At 42.2% G+C, this 22701-nt stretch overlaps 1 protein-coding gene across 1 annotated transcript in view; it reads left to right on the forward strand.

Moving 5' to 3' along the window:
* CPM (carboxypeptidase M) overlaps positions 1–10340 on the forward strand; it is a 63820-nt gene extending 53480 nt beyond the window's left edge. The window contains exons 7-8 of the mRNA XM_077839619.1: positions 6946–7094; positions 10089–10340. Of these exons, the coding sequence (XP_077695745.1) occupies positions 6946–7094; positions 10089–10340 (401 nt within the window). The remainder of the gene's footprint in view (positions 1–6945; positions 7095–10088) is intronic.
* The last annotated feature ends 12361 nt before the right edge of the window (positions 10341–22701 follow it).

The following is a 22701-nucleotide window of genomic DNA, read 5'->3' on the forward strand; positions in this document are numbered from 1 at the left end:
TGCGGTACTCCTGCCTCACCCCGAGCACTGGCTCCACAGCTCCCATTGGCTGGGAACTGTGGCCAATGGGAGTTGCAGAGGCGGCACCTGCGGGTGGAGGCAGCATGCAGAGCCGCCTGGTCATGCCTCCACCTAGGAGCAGCAGGGACATGAAGCCACTTGCAAGGAGCTGCTGAGGTGAGCGCTGCCAGGATCCGACACCCCGAAGCCCCTCCCATGCCCCAATCCCCTACCCCAAGCCCCCTCCCACACCCAAACTCCCTCCCTCCATTGGTAAGTATAACTCAGTTAACTGGAATTTTTGACTAACCAGCACCCTGTATCCCCCCAACATGTCGGACAACAAAGCTTTTACTGTATCTAGCTTTATTAAAATTGGATAGATACGGCCATAGTAGTGACACATACCAGTCAGAGCCATAATCCAGCTTTCACACCTATTAGGGGCAGTGAGCAGGGACCAGCACTGATTAAAATAGAAAGCTGTAGAAAGACGCAGCCATTCTAAGAGACATTGATGAAAAAGCTTTTTTAAATGAAGACTGACAAAACATATCATTTGTGTCAAATGGGAAAAGGGTAGGGCTTACTTTTTGTGGGTTTGCTCATTTAGGATCCGGGAGCTATTAAGAGCAGAATTCATCTGCCTTCCTTATTTCTGACAGCCATCCAGGTTTCAAAGTATTGATTAAAACCTCGTAAGCCACTGACCACACAAAGGGCCCATTTTTGCAGCTGTTCTCTGCACAGATCTTCCCACTGACCTCTCTGGTGCTTCTATATACAGAGCAGCTACAGAACTGAAGTCACCTAAAATAGATACTTGTGTCCACCCAGTCTTTGGGAAGTGGACTCCAGTGGGCAGTGTTCAATACAGGGTCCTCTGAGGAGTCAGACAAATATCACAGCCTCTGCCTCCATCCTATGGGTTCAGGAGGGAAAAGGAGTGAGAAAGATGCTGGGATCTAAAATCTACAGGGGGTCCATCCCTGGTGCAGACACGTGCTGAGGGGGAGAGGGGCATACAGCCAATATTGGGCACAGGAGATTAGAATCTATAGTAGTTAGGTGCAAGGGGAGAACACAGGTGAAGGAGCATGGCTCAACTACTTAGGAAATTAAAGGCTTCTCCCGCTCCTCTGTGGCTTTACTGAGGTGTCAGAGCTAGAAGCCAGTTGGAAGCAGCTGGCAACTGGTATTGCCAGCCTCAGGTGTTCAAAACTCATTAGTAAGGTTAAGATCTTGTCACGGTTTTTAGTAAAAGCTGCGGACAGGTCACAAGCAATAAACAAAAATTCATAGAAGCCCATGACCAGTCTGTGAGTTTAACTAAAAATAATTGGCAGGGGAGAGGCTGATGGGGGATGATGAAGCCTGAGCCCTGCTGTGAGGGGCAAAGGGGGTTTAGCAGCCACTGCCACCATGGCAGCTCCGCGTTCCCCGCCACTCACAGAGGCTGGGAGCTCTGGGTCCCCCCGACTGGCCAAGCCAGCTCAGGGCTCTGGGTCCCCACTGGCTGACAGCTTCGGCCCCTGCACCCCACAGCTGAAGTGGAAAATGTCAGAGATCTCTGAAAGTCATGGAATCCATGACTTCTGTGACCTCCATACCATAATCTTATCCTTTTTCATTAGTCATGCCCCATCTCTGCCCCCCAAAATCCCAGGATATTAGCTTAAACACAATAAGATTTAAAAAATAATAATTTGGCTCCTCTTTATTTGCCTTCTGGTTTCTAAGCAACTAGGATGTACTGAGGTCACGTTTTAAACTTTTCTTCACAACCATGTGGGCTGCAATCTTACTTTTCATTTTAAAACAAAACAAAACATGAATTTGGAAGCTGTGTCTCTAAGACAGTCATCAAGTATTGCAAGATTTAACAGAATTGCAACAGACTTCAGTCTTACGATATTAGCCCTTGAGGAAACCGTCCACCTATGCTCCCTAGTACGAAGGAGGAGAGAGAGGAAATTTTGCCCTGCTTGCCCAGCAAGGACTGAGCTGAAGCCTTCGTCACTCAAGGAATACTGCCGTATGTCACGCCGATGGAACCCTCCCAGCCCCTCCCTCTGCCAGGAACGGGACAGAAGTCACAGAACTCACCCTCATTACACGTTTTTTTCTGAGCCTGCAAACTGTGGTTTAGAATGAGTTTTCTGCACAGTGTGGTGCACCTAAAAGTGACGCCCTCACTTCAAAGGGTGCGGGGATCCTGAGCAATTTACAGTGGGCTGGGCGGGATTAGAGATGGCAGTTTGTATTGGGATGTTCACTAATTAAAGACAGTCGTAGGGTTTCACTTCAGAGAAAACCAGCATGGGGAGAAGGAATTAGATAGCTCACGAAAGCTCATGCTCAAATAAATTGGTTAGTCTCTAAGGTGCCACAAGTACTCCATTTCTTTTTGCGAATACAGACTAACACGGCTGTTACTCTGAAACCCATTTTTTTTTAAGTGAAGTGTCGCAACTCTGCCCCCATGTGGGCAAAGGCTGGCAGTGCTAGAGGGCAGCAGCTTTTAAATGGAAGCGAGCAGTGATTTAACAGAGACCAACCCACAGTGCACTCCCATTAACAAGAGACATTTCCACATTTCCCTGTGCAACAGCTTTCATATGGGTATTAACGCCCCTATAGGTCTTATGGGCATACAGTGCTTGAATCGGAGCCTGCTCATATGGGCCCTGATTCCATATCCTGGAAGGAAAACGTACATACACATTTCTAGTTAGCATACTTATGTATTTTATAGCGTACTATAGAATTAGTGTGTTTGTAAAATTTGTTATAAAAAAAACCTGAGGGTAGGGAATTGTCAGGATTCACAGGCAGATATACACCCTGCTCTTTAAACTTGTCATAGATCCTTGAAGCCCCAGTCATAGACCAAGACCACATTGCGCTAGGCATTGTATAAACACAAAACACTGTTCCCGCCCCAAAGAGCTTGCAATCTAAGACTATATCTACACTATGAGCTAGGGGTGCCATTCCCTGCTCACGTACACCTACACTGATGAAAGTTAGCATGAGTATGTGTACACAGGCCCACTGGGAATCACGCCCCTAGCTGGTAATATAGACATAGTCTAAGTCATTGTTTCTCAATGACTGGTCTGTTGACCGGCTTCGGTCTCTAAGATCATCCTAACAAAGTTTAGGAAGGCAGTAAGTTGCTCCCTAGTATCAAAAAGGTTGAGAAATACAGGCCTAAGTAATCTTCGCTTTCTGAATAGTTTAAAAAAAAAAAAGTTAGGTGCCTACAGATATTTTGCTTTCAAGGAAAAACATAAGCAGTGTGGTAGATGGCCAAAATGGGTTTTCTTCCCTTACATAATTTATCAGTGGAACATGAGGGGAAGCCCACAGGGTTCTACAGGGTAGTAATATTTCATATGCAAGAATACCTTGCAGCAACTAGCAGTCTCAGCATAGGTCCTTATTTTGGGTTTGTTATTCTTCCAAAGTTTATATACAAAAACATATTCCCAAAAAACCTCTGTGTAGAGATGTGCTTTAGATGTTAATAAAGAATTGCAGGCCAGGACTTGTGGTATCAATTGGAACCGGAAAAGGTTCAGGAAAGGGCAACCAAAATGATTAGGGATATGGAACAGTTTCCATATGAGGAGAGATTAATAGGACGGGGACTTTTCAGCGTGGAAAAGAGACGACTAAGGGGGAATATGATAGAGGTCTATAAAATCATGACTGATGTGGAGAAAGTAAATAAGGAAGTGTTATTTACTCCTTCTCATAATACAAGAACTAGGGGGCACCAAATGAAATTAATAGACAGCAGGTTTAAAACAATCAAAAGGAAGTATTTCTTCACACAATGCACAGTTAACCTGTGGAACTCTTTGCCAGAGGATACCAGACTATAACAGGGTTGAAAAGAAAAGAACTACCGGTAGTTAAATTCATGGAGGATAGGTCCATCAATGGCTATTATTCAGGATGGGCAGGGATGGTATCCCTAGCCTCTGTTTGCCAGAAGCTGGGAATGAGCGACAGGATGGATCACTTGACGATTACCTGTTCTGTTCACTCCCTCTGGGGCACCTGGCATTGGCCCCTATCAGAAGACAGGATACTGGGCTAGATGGACCTTTGGTCTGACCCAGTATGGTCGTTCTTATCTTCTATCCACTGGCCATGCTTCTCATATTAAAGATGAAAGGGCCTGAAATTTGCCTAACTGAAAGCTGCAGCCATTCTTATTTTGGTCCCTCAGCTGAGTAAAAGTTTGGATGGCCCTACTTTATACTGCACCTCTGTCTGAAATGGGACTGTACATACATAATTTGAACTGGTATAACTGTTCTGGGGACCAGAAGGAGGTAAGAGTCAGATCAGTTGAAAGTCTTTGGGTAAAAAAAAAAAAAAGGGAAAAAATCAGCATGATATCATGGTAGGGGTAGACTCTAGAGCACCAAATCAGGAAGAAGTGGAGGAGGTATTTCTTGGGCAAACAACAGAAATACCCAAAACACAAGATGGGGTAGTAATGGGAGACTAACTTCCCAGATATCTATTGGAAAATTAATATAGCAAAACACAAAATTTCCAATAAGTTCTTGGAATATATTGGGGACAATTTTTTGTTTCAGAAAGTGGAGGAAGTAACCGGGGGATAGCCATTTTAGACTGACCAAGAGGGAAGAATTGGTTGTAAATCTGAAGAGGGAAGGCCATTTGGGTGAAAGTGATCATGAAAAGACAGATTTCACAATTCTAAGGAAAGGAAGGAGTGAGAGCAGCAGAATAAGGAGAATGGACTTCCAAAAAAAGCAGACTTCAAAAACTGGTAGGTAAAGTCCCATAGGAAGAAAATCTAAGGGATAAAGGAGAGTTCAGGACAGCTGGCAGTTTCCCAAGAACACAATATTAAATGCCCCACTGCAAACTGTCCCTATGTGAAGGACAGATAAGAATAGTAAGAGGTCAATATGGATTCATCAGAAGCTCTTTAACGACCTGAATATCAAAAAGGAATCTTGCAAAAGTGGAGACGTGGACAAATTGTTAAAGGGGAGTACAAAAGAATAGCATAGGTATATAGGGAGAAAAATCAGAAAGGCTACGGCACAAAACGAATTACACCTAGCAAGCGACATAAAAGGCAATAATAAGAGGTTCTTTAAATACAGTAGGAGCAAGAGAAAAACAAAGGAAAGTGTAGCTCCTCTACTTAGTGAGGAAGGACCTCTAATAACGGATGACATCAAGAAGACTGTTTAATGACTATTACGTTTCATTCAGTTTTCACTAGGAAGGTTAATGGTGACTAGATATTGAACACAATTACTATTAACAACATTGGTGGGGGAGAAGGAAACGCAAGCCAAAATAGGGAAACAACAGGTTAAAGAATATTTAGATAAATTAGATGTATTCAAATTGGCAGAGCCAGATGAAATTCATCCTAGGGTAATTAAGGAACAAGCTGAAGCAAGCTCAGACCACTAGCAATTATCATTAAGAACTCTTGAAGGACTGGAGAAGGGAGACTAAACATAGTACCTATCTTTAGAAAGGGCAACAATGAGGACCTGGGAAATTATAGGCCAGTCTGCCTAATCTTCATACCTGGGAAGATATTGGAACAAATTATTAAACCAGTTTATAAGCACCGAGAGGATAACAAGGTTACAAGGTGTGACGAAGTGGGGTTTTATTCATCTTATGTTGCATGTGAATCTTACTGTCCTATACTAATATTGTGGGTACCTCTGTTTCCCTGTGTACTGCACCAATATTTCGATGGTGGGAATTGGGGGTGTGATTTTTGCTGAGGCCCTTGGGGCAGGTGAGGCTGCCCAGCTGTCTGCACATATGTAACCCGAGACACAGGAGACATCTTTTGCCCGGGAAGCAGGAGTACAGAAATCAGTTTTAAGACCCCTTAATGTCGAAAAAATGGCTTTGTTGTGTGGAAGGGTGCAGGGTTAATCCAATTTAACGCTGCTAAATCCGACATAAATTCGTAGTGTAGACCAGGCCTATAACAGGTGGTGGTAGGGTTATTTATTGTTGCAGTAATTTGGAGCAAGAGATACACATTAGCCTTTTGCCCATGATCCTTGATTATTCAAATGTGGTTGATAGGCTAGACTTTACTAATTAATTTTAACAGATAGATATTCTTTTGGAGGACACACATATACAATGAAATCTGGATTTAATACAGCACTGTTTAAACATTAGAGTAAGGTTTATCAACCTGTGGGTTTCATCGAACAAGTAAAAAAAAAAAAAACCAACAATAATATGGGCCGGGGTAAGTGGATCTGAACCCACAACCTTTACACAGTGGCAAGGTTGCTACTGAGCCAAAATTATACATTTAATTAAATATACTGAATAAAATAGCAGAAACTGAGCTAACACACTTCATCAATATTGTCTCAAATAGCTGTTGCAGACAAGTCAGTTAACAAAACTGCTCATTCTTGGAAATCTGGTGTGTTAGAAGATTTGGGAAGGCTAAAATATAAGTAAATATACAACTATTCTGCCTTTTTGAAACACTAGTCGAGAAGCAACGTTTGACCACACCAACAGGGTAAATGAGTTTTTGTTTTAAGCTAGGTAAATAAATTCAACCGCATAAAAGAGATTTAAGTAAGTTCTTTTGTAGAGAACACGTGCAGCAACATCAATGTAAACTACAAAATTGTACCTTTAGAGAATGAGATGGAAAAGCCGACATGGCTGCATTTTAACTTGATGGGAAGGTAAATGATTAAGAACTAAGAATTTTGTGCTGCTGCTACTTATTTTCGTTAGCAATATGTAGGAGACTGGCTCTGTTGTCTAGTTTGGGGAGGAAATGACTGAAACAAGCCTCTGCTGCAATGAATGATGAAAAAACTGGCTTTTCCAGACCAGAAAATGAAACCAACGGTCACATTTATATACTCTCTCCCTGCCTCATAGGTATCAAAGGTCAAGTTCTTGACAGGCATGGACAGCCTATACCAAATGTAATAGTGGAAGCCAAAGGAAGGGAACATATCTGTCCCTATAGAACCAATCAACATGGAGAATATTACCTTCTCCTCCTGCCTGGAAGCTATGTGCTTAATGTAAGATGACTACTCTGCTAAACCTTCGTTTCTAAATTATGTTCAGAGAGTTCTTGAAATTGCCAGAGACAGGAGCCTATAAAATTAAGGTGTTGGGGTTTGGATTTTTGTTTTGTTTTAATAAAATAAATGTACAGTGTCGACACAGGGCAGTGGGTTCCCCTAACTGCTCAGAACAGCCCTTCACCTCTTGGTAACATCATCAATCAATATTCATCTATTTAGCAATACCCATTACTTATTGAAAAGTGAGCAGGTGAGAAGTACAAAAGGCTTCATGTGGACACAGTACATGGGGAGGGGGAATGGCAAGGACTGGCATGACAGAACAAAATCTCTTTCATTCAGAGGCCTTTTAAATAGTAGTTGCATATTTTTAGGGTGAGCAGGATTAGATTTTTATTGGATAAGTGTCCATAAATGTTGATTTCATCATACACATACCACCCCAACCAAAACGATTTCCATTCAGGATAATCAAAATTGAGAGGCAAAGTAAGAAAAATGTTGCTTAAGAAATTATTAGAGCTTGATTTAAGGATATTTACTTTCTGTGTTTTGACATGTTGACGATTTGTCAAATCTAAAAAAATGCTTAAAAAACAAACATCCATAGTATCCATCGAAAATATCAAAATATAAAAAATGCAGTCAAGCCTGCCTATTTCGAATGTTTCCAGTTGAGGCATAGTGCTGCTCTGAAAAGTGACTATATAAAAAAATGGCCGCTCATTGTGTATGCAGAGCCATATTTGCCCACTTGAATGGGAAAAATGAGTACAGAAAATCGTGTTTTCTAAAAAGAGTGCAAAGTTGGACAAATTATCAGCATTTTCTAAAGCCTAATATCTAGGTGGTAACGTGACAGGCCTTCAACTAGTGGCAGGTTTGTCTTAATCAGTCAAATCCCAGTAGTGCTGATAACTTAAGATACTGCATTCTAAATGGTGACAATTTTTTGCAGGGATCTCAGGATTTCTGTGGCCATAACCAAAGAAGTCATTGTGGTTGATAAGGGAACAGAACTTGGAAATTGCTGCTCTGGGACTAGCCTAAATAACTAGAGACCGGATGGCAACTTTACATGTACTGGCAGAGGACAGCAATATTCAGTAGAACGAGACAGAGGGCTGTGGAAGGGGAAAAGTGGTGGCTCCCTTCTATACTACCTCTCCCACAACCTGTGGAAGTCCCTTTGCAGGACTTCTGCTTCCACCTCCAGGGATGTTGCACATTGTATAGAAAGTAACTTGCTTGATTTAAGATGGAAGAGTTGCATCTTAGAGTTCTCTTTCTAATACTTGGTCTTTGCATCAGTTTCATAAATTTGAAATTCTTAAAGGCCAGCCTTACTCTGAAAAGTGACTGTAAAAATGCTATTTTGGGGTTCTATGCTTATTGCTAAGGCTAAGATTGTGTCATGGATATTTTTAGTAAAAGTCACAGACAGGTCACAGGCAAAAGAGAAAAATTCATAGAAGCCCGTGACCTATCTGTGACTTTTACTAAAAAATATACCTGACAAAATGGGGATCTGCAGGTCCCGACACGGCCTCAAGCGGAGCAGCTGCGCAGGGGCTAGGAGCTGCCCGCAGCAGCTGCGGGCTATCCCTGCAACCCACAGCTCTGGGGGTCCTCCGCTGCCCATGGGGGCCAGGACTGCGAGGTACCCCCGGCAGTGGCAGCCACGAGCTGTGGGGGTTCCCCCGCCACCTGTGATGACTGAAGCTCTGGGGGCCGCCGGAGGTACCCCTGCAGCTCCCTGCCCCCGGAGGAGGCGGGGGACCCTGCAGCTCCCAACCACCGCAGGCTGAAGTCACGGAGGTCACTAGTAGCCACAGATTCCATGACTTCTGTGACAAAATCGTAGCCTTACTTATTGCTTCAGTGGATTTTCGCGTCAGATGTCTGTTTACAAGTGATGAGATTTTTTTCCTACCTATGCCCTATAAACTTATATTGGGGATAAAAGTGAAGCTAGGTTTTTCCTTCTAGTGCATCACCACAACTGACAGATTTTGCAGGCCAACTAGGCCTTTGACAGCATCACTCAGCTCTTCAAAAGAGTTTCATAGATTTAACTAATTGTAACTTAATACACATTTCTGTTAATTTACAAGATAGAATAAAATCCACTGCTCACTCAATCTTAGCTGTGTTGACTCCGCAGAGCTACAAGAGTAAACACATCACTTAAGTTAACAGATATGACTCTGCACCTTGCGAGGGGATTGACTGAGTAAGAAGCTTCCATTTTTATACAGTCACTTTTCAGAAGAATAGAATCTCATTTAAAAAAAATAAATACACTTCCCAACCTACAGCCAGCAAAGTGAATGACAGTTGTTGCCTCTAGTTGTTTGGCCTATGCAAGGCAGAGACTCCCATCTAAATGTTAATACATGCAACAAGCAGCAAGGAGAAATCCTAACTGATGTCAGAGGTCATGGTAATATAGTTATTATTCCCTGTGGATATTTCCATCCAGTATGGACAAACACATTCTGAGTTCTACCCAGCACTTTACTCTTGTTCCTAGCCTCTTAAACAAAGTATTCTTATTTCGGCTCACTCAATGCAGACGTCATTTCTTTTGCTCTGATAATTTGAGTCATCCAATAGTTCATTGTTCATTCATCATTAGCCAATAAACCAGCTAAAGCAAAAGTAACTAAATCCCTTTTGTTCTCTGTGAAAAAGTTGCCAAGAATACCTAGTATGTTTTCTCCTCTGTTATCTATGTTATTGCAATTAGACTTAAACATATGTAAAATATTTCTCTCCCTTCTCATTTAATGTTCACTCTATACTTTACTTTTATCTTTACTTTCACAATCTACCTAACTAATTTATGCAGGAGGAGCGCTACATCTAATCTCTGTATTAGATGCAAAGAAGCACTCTACAATATTTGTAAAGTAAATTATGTAACTAAAATGACCAGAGCTAGCATGTTAAACAAGCTAGTAAGAACATTTTCTTGTTTGTCCTTAGGCTACAGCACCCGGATCTGGATCAATACTAAAGACACTGCTAGTACCAAACGGTCCTGAAAACTTCAGTGCTTTGAAATATGACTTTGTTTTCTCAGAGGTCTCCACCATAGCAAGAGATGCTTCGTGCCCTACCAAACCTCTTTATCCAGATTTTGAAACCATTTCAGCAGCAGTAAAACCTACTTTGCATTTCTTGGCTTTAATGACTGTTTTGTATACAGTTTTCAAGGAAGAATTAGGTGAAACTTGAAAACATTATCTCTAGCACATCAATGCACAAATGTGTTTTTTAAGAGCTAAAAGTTGTATTTGCAAAAGAGTGTATATTATTGTATAATTGAATACCGAGGGTTTTTTTTAATCAAGTTTACTATATTTTTAAAATGTTGGCCGGACAATCAATAAATGTTTTGCCTGTTTAAATGTATCAGAATAATGCTGATATTCATTCCCCTTTCGTAAGATCAAGCTTGCAGCAGGTTTGTCTTCACAAGCTGAAGGTAGCTCAGGTGTCTGTCTGCACCACGGATATACCAGACCCAGACCTATCAATCTTCACCTGAAAACAGTGTCATCTCCCACAATGTGTAACTCCTCCTGTTAATTTCCTTCTGAAGTCCCTATAAGCTCTTCATTGACACTTGACTCAGTATGCTTATAGACTTCTGTTGTAAGACACAGAATGGTCCACCAGGGATATAAGTGTCTCCCACTTCCCTGTCTGGAGAAGTATGTCTCAAGGCATGCTACCTTTGAGTGACCTGCCTTTGACTACAAGGCCTCGTGAGCATAATTTTCAGCATAGATACATAACCCCTCAGATATTCTCTGTACGTACATCTCACAATCACAATGACCAGTGTGAAACAGGCTTTCAGTAGAGACCTTTCATGATCCCTTTTTGGTAAACCCCAGGGATCCCTGAACCCATATGTGCTCCTCTGCCCTTGGGTCACTGTAATCCTATCAAACAGAGAAGAAAAGAAAGTCTCACTTAAGAAAGTTGAAAGCTGATCTAACAGTCCTCCAGAAACTCCACCTCATTGAACCTGAGGCTTTTTTTTAGTAATTACCCAGCCATGTCTAGGGAGGCGTCAATCCAGTTCAATAAAAAATTGAACCCATAAATCCTATCAACTGATAAAGACATGGAAGGAAAGCTCTTAATTGTTAATGCTAGCATCTCCCACGTTACGCACACTTTTGTTAACTCTATGCCCCCAACAAAGATGATTCCTCCTTTTTCAATCAATTATTTTGAGATTGACTCGTCCCTAGGAAGCCAGATTATATCAAGGGACTTCAGTGAAATGTTAGATCTGCTTTTGGACAGATCGAGCAGACTCCACCATTCCTGGTCCTCGGTGAGGCAGACCATTACTGCCCAGACAGAAGAACGGGGCTGAAAGGACACGTGGAGGCGGCAGCACCCTCGAGGTAGAAACAATTCCCCTTTTTCTCACCCCTGCATTCCCTATAATCACAGTGGGAATGTTTTTTTGGTATCAGGTGGCTTGATATTTCTTTATTATTGAAATACCACCTATTATGATCTTTGATCATGCTACTCATCTCCTGAAATGTAGGGGCTACCAGAAGATGGAGATTAAACTCCTCTTTACTAGTAGAGACACAATTTTAAAAAACTTTGTGGAGGAAGAAACACAATTTTTCTTTGAGACCAGTGACAACGCTATGAACTCCCAAGCAATCTCACTGGACACTTTCAAGGCATACTTAAGGGGAAGAATATCATCCTACCTCTTTCATAAAAAAAGAGCTAGGCAGGGTGAGCTGGTGAATTTAATGTAAAGGCTCAAGGAGGCAGCTCTCAGCTATGCTGATTCTCCCTCTTCTGATAAACTCCAAGATATGAAATTAATACATTAACCTCGGCTCAGGCTGAATTTGCTTTGTTTAGAGTAAAACAGACATACTAGGAATTCAGCAACAAAACTGGGAAATTAATTCACTGAAAGCTAACATCCCCTCAATTCACTCGTCAGAGGCAGATACTCACCACTCAAAAACATATTAATGAACAATTCTCTACATTCTACCAATGCCCATATTTAAAGGAAGACTCCCCTGATGATTAATTGAGGAATACACCAAAAAAAACCTGCAATTCCCCCAGCTAACAGAAGAACAAAAAATTTGGCTTGATTACCCTTTACAAACTTGTGAGAGTATGGAACAAGAAATTGGGTAAGGCCCTGGCCTCAAAGGCTTTCCTGCTGAATTTTATGCCCAATTCAAAGACAGTCTGGCTCCCAGACTGGCCAAAGTATAAACTGCCCTCTTCAATGAATGAAGCCCTAATCTCGGTAGGTTTTAAGCCTGACAAAGATGCCTAGGAACATGCCAGCTATTTACTAATATCCATAATCAACTCTGATATTAAAATATTGTCTAGAATCCTAGCTGGATGATGAGAAAAAGCAATGAGGAGCATAATACACCTGGACCAGGTGGGTTTTATACGAGAGAGACAAGGGTCAGAAAACACTCATCTTAATGTGCTGTCCTACTATCAAAACCACTTGAAACTGATGGCTGTTCTGTTGGTGTTTGTGGGAAAAGCCTTCAATAGAGCAAATTGGATGTATTTTTTCCTCATCCTATAAAAATATGGACTTTGTCCCTCTTTCTTTCCTAGGTTAGACTTGTGTGCTCCAATTCCAAGTTACAACCAATAACTACATCTCTCCTCTTTTCAGTCTCTAGTCCCACAGTCACAGACAGAGCTGTCCCTGCCTTCCTTCCTATTTGATTTGGCCTTGGAATACAACTTAGAGCACGCTAGGGGATCCAAGGTATTACACATAGGGTCCTAACAGACAAAAATATGCTTCTGTGCTGATACACTTTTATTTATCACCAACCCCCCTCAGGCTACCCCCAACATATTACAAAACCTTTGAATTGTTTGGGAAAATCCCAGGGCACAAAATTAATTGGCACAAGTTGGAGGCTGTCAGTATCTCTCAGAAAGTGCGTAATGTCACCCTCTTAGACAAAACTTTTCGCTGGCAACAGGAAGAAATCAGTCACAGGCTTGGCAGTCCGCTTTTCTAGGAATATAAAAAAATCAAAATTAATGTTAATCCTCTTATCGCACTGATATCTTTGGATTTACATAGATGGCAGGCCCTCCCTCTATTGCTTTGGGGTAGAGTTTAATATATGAAAGATGAATGTCCTTCTAATGCTTCTATTTATGCTTAGCTCCTTGCCAGTTTATAATTACCCTTCTGGTATTTTTTTTTCAGAATTAACATTTGTAAGATCTTCTTGTGAGGTATGGGCAACAAGCCCAGAATATCCTTTGAGAAAAACCACGACTGCCTATCAAATTAGGAGGCTTTGGGTCTACCAAACTATAGGCTTTACTATATTATCCTCAGTCTTGAGACAAGTGGCATAATGGTTGGCCCTTCAACGCTCAGGATCTCCAGCCTGGCTGTACATGGAAGGAAGGAACTGTAGCCCCACCACCACTAGAATCAATTCTAAAAATGAGTCTTCTACCATTTTCCTAAGAAGAAATCTGTCACAATTCTGACATCTTGGAAAGCTTGGTATCTGGTTGTGTCTGTTTAAATATCATCCCTTATTACATTCAAAGACTTCAGTTTGGGATCATTCCAAAATTTTATAGACCCACTCTATGGCCTGACTAAATTTAAAAACAAAAACAAAAAAACACAAAACACATTTTGAGCATTAATCACATAATTGAAAATGAGTCCTTCATGCTCTTTCCTTGTCTTAGGAAGCAGGAATGGCAATAATTTCATGCTCTGCGACACCAGTTTGGTTCAGATGCCTTTGCAGCCCCAGAATCCCTCACTTTGGAGCTTCCTGAAAAAGTTACACTGTCTACTTAAGTCGTTGTCTGTATTCCAAACTATCAGGCAAATTGGCAATCAGTAGGGACAATGTTAGAAAGAAATGGGAAAATGAGTGATCAGTTTCCCTTACCAACATTCAGTGGAATCAGATTTGTTCCACTATACAACCCCAAATCTAGCAAGCTGTGTTAAGATAGGGCCAGTAGGAAATTCTTTGGAGAATGCATTGGATTCCATATATCCACTTTGGAGAATCCACTGGATTCCATATTTTCAAGTCCAGAATAACCAGGTTTAACAAATGCTGATGCTGCAATGCAGCAGGTGCTAAACTTATACCATATGCCTTGGGATTGTCCTGCGAGCTGTCTTTTCTGGACAGAGATAAATATATGGACCAATTTCGTTCTGTCCACTAATGTGGAACTGCAGGCTGGCCACACCATCCTAACCAATCCATCTTGGAAACTGAAGGCCTTTGAAACAGTATGGCTAGGTAGAACTTGATCACAGCCAAACATCTAGTTCTACAATGGTGGCAGTCCTAAGTGCACCCAACTATCGAAGAATGGTGTTTTCACATGGGGAACCTGGTGGCAATGGAACAAATAATGTTTTACAGCAGAAACAACCAAGTTTATAAATATACGGGTCCCATTTTTAGAAGCATTGGAATAATCAGTTATAAAGTCCCCATCGGGTAAACTTTTTTGCACCCACTACTCAGACCTTAGACCCCCTCCTGTCTCCTCAATCCATCGCCTTTCTCTTCCCCCTCTCCTCTCTGTCCTATCGTTCTTCTCCTCTCCTCTTTTATTTCCCTCTCAGGCTTTACCTTGGCCCTCCTTTTCCTCTCAACACTCCCTTTTCTCTTCGGCTTCCCTCTTTTTCTGAAAGGAAATAGCTCTGGAGATTAGTTTTCATCTTACTTTACAAAGAACCCCAAACTGGGGCTGAATAATAAAATGACCATTAGTACATTACTGTGCAGGCAAATCTCTTTAACCAGACAAAAGCTGTCTTTGTTATATTATTCTTTGCCCTTAATAATGAAATTTGATCTTACTTACTTTGCTGTAAAATTGGATGTTGGTTCTATTCCAGATTAGTTACCCTTCTTCTCTTTGTTCTTTATTGTTTATTTTAACACAGTTAACATAGAAAACAAAGACTACATTTAAAAAATAGTTGGGTTGGACTGACGTATAATACAAAAAAGAAAGGAAACCTTCCCCCTGTAACTGGAGTTCTTCGACATGTGTGGTCCCTACCTATATTCCATTGTGGATACAAATGTGCTCCATGCACTTAAGACCAGAAGATTCTTGCTAGTAGCATCTGTTGGTCTGTGCCCGTGCTGTTCCCTTCCTAGTGTTCTGAAGCAAAGGTAGAATGGTCTCCAGTTCCTTCTCTACCGTGAATTGAACCTATGATCTGAAGAAGAGAGGAAGGAGGGCAGGTAGTGGAATACAGATAAGGACCACACATCTTGAAGAACTCCGGTTATGGAAAGTAGGTAACCTTTATTTCTTCAAGGGTCGGACCCTCTGTGTATTCTACTGTAGATGACTGACAAGCAGTCCTCATGATGGAAGTGGGTGTGAGGATCCCTGTGGCATTGAGGATTAAAAGACCACCAACCCAAAGGATTAAAAAAGGATAACAAAATTAATGGGTTTATGGAAGAAGAACCTGTCAAACTAAACTTTATTTTTTTTAATATTACAAGATTGATTAAGATAATAGTCTTGATGTAATATACTTAGACCTCTGTAAAGCATTTGACTTGGTATTGCACAAAATGTTGATTAAAACACTAGAATGATATAAAATCATCATGGCACAAAAACTGGCCAACTGATAGATCTCAAAATGTAATTGTAAACGGGGAATCAGACTCATAGAATCATGGAGTGGGAGTGTTTCCAGTGGAGTCCCACAGGGATCAGTTCTAAACCCTATGCGATCTAACATTTTTATCAATAACCTGGAAGAAAACACAAAATCATCACTGATAAAGTTTAGAGATGACACAAAAATAGGTGGAGTGGTAGAGGACAGGTCACTGATTCAGAGCAATCTGGATCACATGGTAAAATGGGTACAAGCAAACAATACAGTTTTTAATATGGCTAAATGTAAGCGTATACATCTAGGAACAAAGAACGTAGGCCATGCTTACAGGATGGTGGACTACATTCTCGGAAGCTGTGACTCTGAAAAAGGTTCAGCTGAACTTGAGCTTGCAGTATGATGCTGCGGCCAAAATCGCTAATGCAATCCTGGGATGCATAAACAGGGGGCATCTCAAATAGGAGTAGAGGGGTTATTTTACCTCAGTACTTGGCATTATGTGACTGCTGCTGTAATCGTATGTCCAGTTCTGGTGCCCACAATTCAAGAAGGATGCTAATAAATTGGAGAGGGTTCAGAGAAGAGCCATGAGGGTGATTAAAGAATTAAAACACACACCTTCTAATGATGGACTCAAGGAGCTCAATCTATTTAGCATAACAAACAGAAGGTTAAGGGGAAACTTGATTATAGACTATAGGTATCTATATGGGGAACAAATATTTAGTAACGGGCTCTTCAATCTAGTAGACAAAGGTATAATGATCCAATGGCTGGAAGTTGAAGCTAGACAAATTCTGACTGGACATAAGGCATAAAGTTTCAAAAGTGACAGTAATTAACCATTGGAACAATTCACCAAGGGTTGTGGTGGATGGTTCATCACCGACAGTTTTAAAATCAAGATTGGATATTTTTCTAAAATATCTGCTCTAGGAATTACTTTGGGGAAGTTCTGTGGCCTGAGTTATGCAGGAGATCAGACTAGTTGATCACAATGGTCCCTCTGTCCTTGGAAACTATGAATTTGTGAGGTCCCCGAAGACTGCAGAAGGGCAAACATAGGTACCTATCTTTAAAAAGGGGAACGAAAAGGACCCAGGAAATATAGACCAGTCAGCCTAACTTCGATACCTGGAAAGTTACTGGAATAAATTATTAAACAATAAATTTGTGAACAACTGGAGAATAAAAGGGTTATAAGGACAGCCAGCACAGATTTGTCAAGAACAATTCATGCCAAAACAACCTAATTTCCTTCTTTGACAAGGTTACTGGCCTAGTGGATAGGGCAGATTTTAGTAAGGTGTTTGATACAGTTGCACATGACATTGTCATAAGCAAACTAGGGAAATATAGTCTCGATGAACTTATTGTAAGGTGGGAGCAAAACTGGCTGGAAGACCCTACTCAAAAAGTAGTTACCAGTGGTTTGCTGTCAAACCGAGAGGACATATCTAGTGGGTCCCTTACTAGTCAATATTTTCATTAATGACTTTGATAATGAAATGGAGAATATGCTTTCAAAATACACAGAGAACACCAAACTGGGGGGGTTGCAAGCACTTTGGAGGACAGATTAGAATTCAAAATGACCTTGACAAACTGGAGAACTGGAATGAAATCAACAAGATGAAATATAATAAAGTACAAAGTACTATACTTAGGAAGGAAAAATCAAATGCACAACTACAAAATGGGGAATAACTGGCTAGATGGTAGTACAGCTGAAAAGGATCTGAGGTTTATAGTGGACCAGAAATTGAATGAGTCAGCAATGTGATTCAGCAACAAAAAAGGTTAACAACATTCCAGGATGCATTAAGAGTAGTGTTGTATGTAAGACATGTGAGATAACTGTCCCGCTCTACTTGGCACTAGCGATGCCTTACCTGGACTACTGTGTCCGATTCTGGGCGCTATACTTTCGGAAAGATATGGACAAATTGGAGAGAGTCCAGAGGAGAGCAACAAAAATGATAAAATGTTTAGAAGACAAGTTGCAGTGGGGGAGGTTTAAATTGGATATTAGGAAAAACTTTTTCACTAAGAGGGTGGTGAAACACTGGAATGCGTTGCCTAGGGAGGTGGTGGAATCTCCTTCCTTGGAAGTTTTTAAGGTCAGGCTTGACAAAGCCCTGGCTGGGATGATTTAACTGGGAATTGGTCCTGCTTCGAGCAGGGGGTTGGACTAGATGACCTTCAGGGGTCCCTTCCAACCCTGATATTCTAAGATTCTATGATTCTATGACCTCTGAGGAAAGGTTAAAAACCTGGGTATATCAGTCTTGAGAAAAGATGATTGAGGGGGAAATCTGATAACACTTTTCAAATAAGTTAAGGGATGTTGTAAAGAGGATGGTGATCAATTGTTCTTCATGTCCACTGAGAGTAGGACAAGATGTAATGGGCTTAATCCGCAGCCACGTATATTTAGGTAAGACATTAGGAAAAACTTTCTAACTATAATGGTAGTTAACTCTGAAATAGGTTACCAAGGGAGGTCCTGGAATCCCCATTATTGGACGCTTTTAAGAACAGGTTAGTCAAACATCTGTCAGGGATGGTCTGTTAACTTGGTCCTGCCACAGTGAAGGGGACTGGACTTGACGACTTCTCGAGGTCCCTTCCAGCCCTACATTTCTATGAATCTACACATCAGCTGAGGAGGTATGCACCAGGATGTAGTGTCTTGTGAAGGTCTGAATACAACTCCATGTGGCTGTTTTACATATGTCAACAAGAGGTACTCCCCAAAGAGAAGCTTCCAAAGCAGCCTTTTATAGAATATCAGGGTTGGAAGGGACCTTAGGAGGTCAGCTAGTCCAACCCCCTGCTCAAAGCAGGACCAATCTCCAACTAAATCATCCCAGCCTGACCTTGAAAACCTCTAAGGAAGGAGAATCCACCACCTCCCTAGGTGACCCATTCCAGTGCTTCACCACCCTCCTAATGAAAAAGTTTTTCCTAACATCCAACCTAAACCTCCCCCAGTGCAACTTGAGACCATTACTCCTTGTTTTGTCATCTGGTACCACTGAGAACAGTCTAGATCCATCCTCTTTGGAACCCCCCCTTCAGGAGATGAAAGTAGCTATCAAATCCTGCCTCATTCTTCTCTTCTGCAGACTAAACAAACCCAGTTCCCTCAGCCTCTCCTCATAAGTCATGTGCGCCAGCCACTAATCATTTTTGTTGCCCTCCCCTAGACTCTTTCCAATTTTTCCACATCCTTCTTGTAGTGCAGGGCCCAAAACTGGACACAGTACTCTAGATGAGGCCTCACCAATGTTGAATAGAGGGGAATGATCACATCCCTCGATCTGCTGGCAATGCCCCTATTCATATAGCCCAAAATGCTGTTAGCCTTCTTGGCAACAAGGACGAACTGTTGACTCATATCCAGCTTCTGGTTCACTGTAACCCCTCGGTCCTTTGCTCTGGTGGAGAAGGTTCTCACTAGTTGCAGTGGAGGAGTCTGACAACTGGTAGCAGAGCAAGATACAACCAGAAATCCACTTAGTTTTTGCAACAAGATTGCATGCCCTTTCATGCATTCCATAAGGGTAACAAAGACACTGGGTGACCTCCTAAATAGCTCTGTTCACTGAAGACAGAAACCCAATACTTGAGGTACATCCAAGATGAAGTTTCTGTTCCTCATAAGAGATGAGGTGGAGAGAAAAAACAAAAACAAAACTGGTAAGTGTGTGAATTGATTCTTATGGAAATCAGGGACTACATTGGTGATAAATTTAGGGTGTAGTTCTACATGCAGAAAAACTGCAGGATTGAGTGGATACTTTTAGGATCTATTTAATCCATCATGCTATCCATTATATAATTTAATTTGAAAACAAACAAGCTTGTCTTTTAAAAAATCACTTAATTTAAAGGCAACATTTACAAAAAACAAAGGGAACATACGCTAGATTTCTAAATAATTCACTTGGAATTTTCATAGTGACAGTGATATTCGAGCAAAATAGCATACATCACTTAGAGGTAAGGCTGCGAGTTTGCCACAGAGGTCATGGAAATCACGGATTCTGTGATTTTCTGAGACCTCCATGACTTTTGCAGTGGAAGGTACAGCTGGCCCAGAGGCTGCCTGCCTGAGCAGGTCGAGTGGCCCCCAGGCCAGCCACACCAGCCACTGCTGGGACAGTCTTAGGTCACCACGCCCCTCCCCACCGGCAGCAGCAGGAGTTTGGGTACACAAGGGGGCTCAGGGCAGCATTTACCTTGGGGGGCTCCCCAGAAGTGGCCGGCTTGTCCAGCTCCTAGGCAGAGGCGCAGCCAGGTGGCTCCACATGTTATCTCCTGTTGTCACCACCCCTACACCGCTGCCGCTGCCCCCTCCTCCCCAAGCACCAATGGGAGTCCCAGGGCACCCCACCCACGCAGAGCACCTGCGGCACCCCTGGGCCACCTCCCACCCCAGAGCACCCAAGTTTTAGTCAGGGTATATAGTACAGGACACGGGCCATGAATTTTAGTTTACTGCCCGTGACCTGTCCATGACTTTTACTAAAAATACCCATGACTAAACCATAGCTCTACTTAGAAACAACAACTATATTTGAAGAAAATAAAGCCTTTTTTCTACATATAAACATATCTGTTAGTCAATTGTGATGAGGTCAGCAACACTTCAGCGATATTCCCTGAGTACAGAAGGTTGACCTTGAGTCTTGACATATACAATAATTTGGTCTTTTGGCTGAACAAGTTGCCCCTTCAAAGGGTAAATCTTCAACAGTGACCTGTCCCTCCCCGGGAACCCCTGAAAAGTGAAACCAGGATTCATGTTGCTATCAATCTAGAGACTGCATTGTCCATGTCTACTGCAGCCTGGAGATGATCTGGCCACCAGCCTACCTTCTTCGGTAAGGGCCTGGAAGGGACGCTTCCATGGGAAGACAGTCTCAAAAATCTGAAAACTTGGAATAGTTGACAAAATTCTACTTTGCCAGTAATGCTTGATAATTGACTATTTGGAATTGCAAGCTTGTTGATGTGAATACCTTTCTTCCCAGAAGATCTAGATGGTTAGCTTCTTTATCCAAAGGGGTAAATCGGCTCTGCAGTTGTCTCCATTTTCACCACCAGTTTGCACCACGAAGGAGTTCAGGACAGGATGAGTGAACAGAAAACTCTACTCCCTTAGCTAAGAAAATATATATTTCTCTGCTTTTAGAAGTAGGTGCACATGGTGCTGGAGTGTGCCACACCATCTTAGCCAGTACTAGCAGAGCCTCATTCACTACACTAGGAGCACCACCCTACTAGCCCTGCACTCTCTAGACTGTCCAGAAGCTGTGCGGTGATTACCGGACCTTGTCCACAGGGATCTGAAGCACCTTAGCAATGCGCCTTAATAGCTACTGGAATGGTTTGTGGTCATCAGGCACAAGATAGTAACGCTGGGGCAACCACCTTCTCAGGAGAAGATAATGATAGATCCAATCCTCATTTCTCCTCTTCCTTGGGCTCTGGGAGAGCTCAGCTTGCTCTCTTGAAGAAGAGGGATATTAGTGTAATTATCTACAGGAATGTACCAATTCTGGCTAATGTGTATAAAGGTCCCATGGTTCTCAATATGGCCAGTGAGAAGGGTGCATTGTAAGGCTGGTTTGGGGGTTTTGCCATTTTGTTTAAGTGGTTGTTTGCCCTACATGTTTGACCCCCTTCTTGTTCATCAGTTGCTGCCCTTTTTCAGTAAGAGTGTGGAAATTGTGTCATGTGACTTGGGAATAGCCTGCCTAGTAACAGAAGAGCACAAAAGCCCGGCACACCCTGTGAAGCATGCTGTCTGTCCCAGAGGCAGCCCAATGTCTGCAGAATAACATCAAGGAAGATCAACTCACCTGTTCCCAAGTGTGCTCCTGATCCTTGTTGTCCAGTCCATGGTGTTCCTGGTCAGTGTCTTTGTCCGTTCTTGTTCCAGCCATAGTCCCGATCCTGTTGTGGCAGCTCTCTTCCCCTCCTAGTATGCCTGTGAAATGGTGATGTACAGTTTATCTTGTTGACCCACTTATAGTTTTTGGTGTTCTGGCTTTATGCCAATTTGCGTGTTAACTATCGAGTTATTTTAATAAATTTTATTGTTGTTAGTACCCATTAATTGCTTAGTGCTTTTTCCTTCCTTTGGTGGGAAGGTCTGGGAGGTGAGGGAAGGGGATTGCTATTGGTGATCAGAAACTGATCAACGGTACCTGTAGGAAGGAGGGAGGGGAAAATTACTTCCTGGCTTGTCTTCCAATCTATTGGGGGTTTAACACCATCGTGGTTTGAGGTGGTCCCCAGAGCATAGGGTACCAATGGTATGCCACCTTATAGGGTTGTGGAGGGGCCAGGAGTTTCAGGATCCTGCAGCCAGGCTAACTTCCCTGGGTGAGGACCAATGACGGTCCTTTCTCAATGTCAGACGCTTCAGACGAAAACAGAGCCCAGTTCTAATGGCGACACCCTTGGTGCCACTGATGTCGTAGCACCCCTACTGCTGGATGGCAGTGGAGAACAGTCTCTTTCTTAGTAGTATTCCTGTACCAAATGGTATCAAAAACTCCCAACAGAAGATAGGTTCCAAAAGGATGAGAAGTGCACGGATCAGGGAGGAGAAGGATATCCTCACTGGTAGTATACCTCTCCCTGAACAGGGAGATGAAGATTTTTGTCTCCTGTACTGATGTAGCTGGCATAGGAAGTGTCATGGAAGTCGTAGCTTCCGTATGTGAGCATGTCAGTACCACCGGTGCAAATGGCTCTTTGTAACATCGTCTTCTTTGGTATGGAGGGTAGTGGAAGCCAGAGTGTTTCTCCTTGCTCTGTACCGATGGTGAAGCAGTAGCAGCTGGTACTGGAACCAAAGTAACCTTAGCCTTTCATGCCTGAAACTTG

This window comes from Eretmochelys imbricata, chromosome 1 (genome assembly GCF_965152235.1).
Source record: "Eretmochelys imbricata isolate rEreImb1 chromosome 1, rEreImb1.hap1, whole genome shotgun sequence".
NCBI lineage: Eukaryota > Metazoa > Chordata > Testudines > Cheloniidae > Eretmochelys > Eretmochelys imbricata.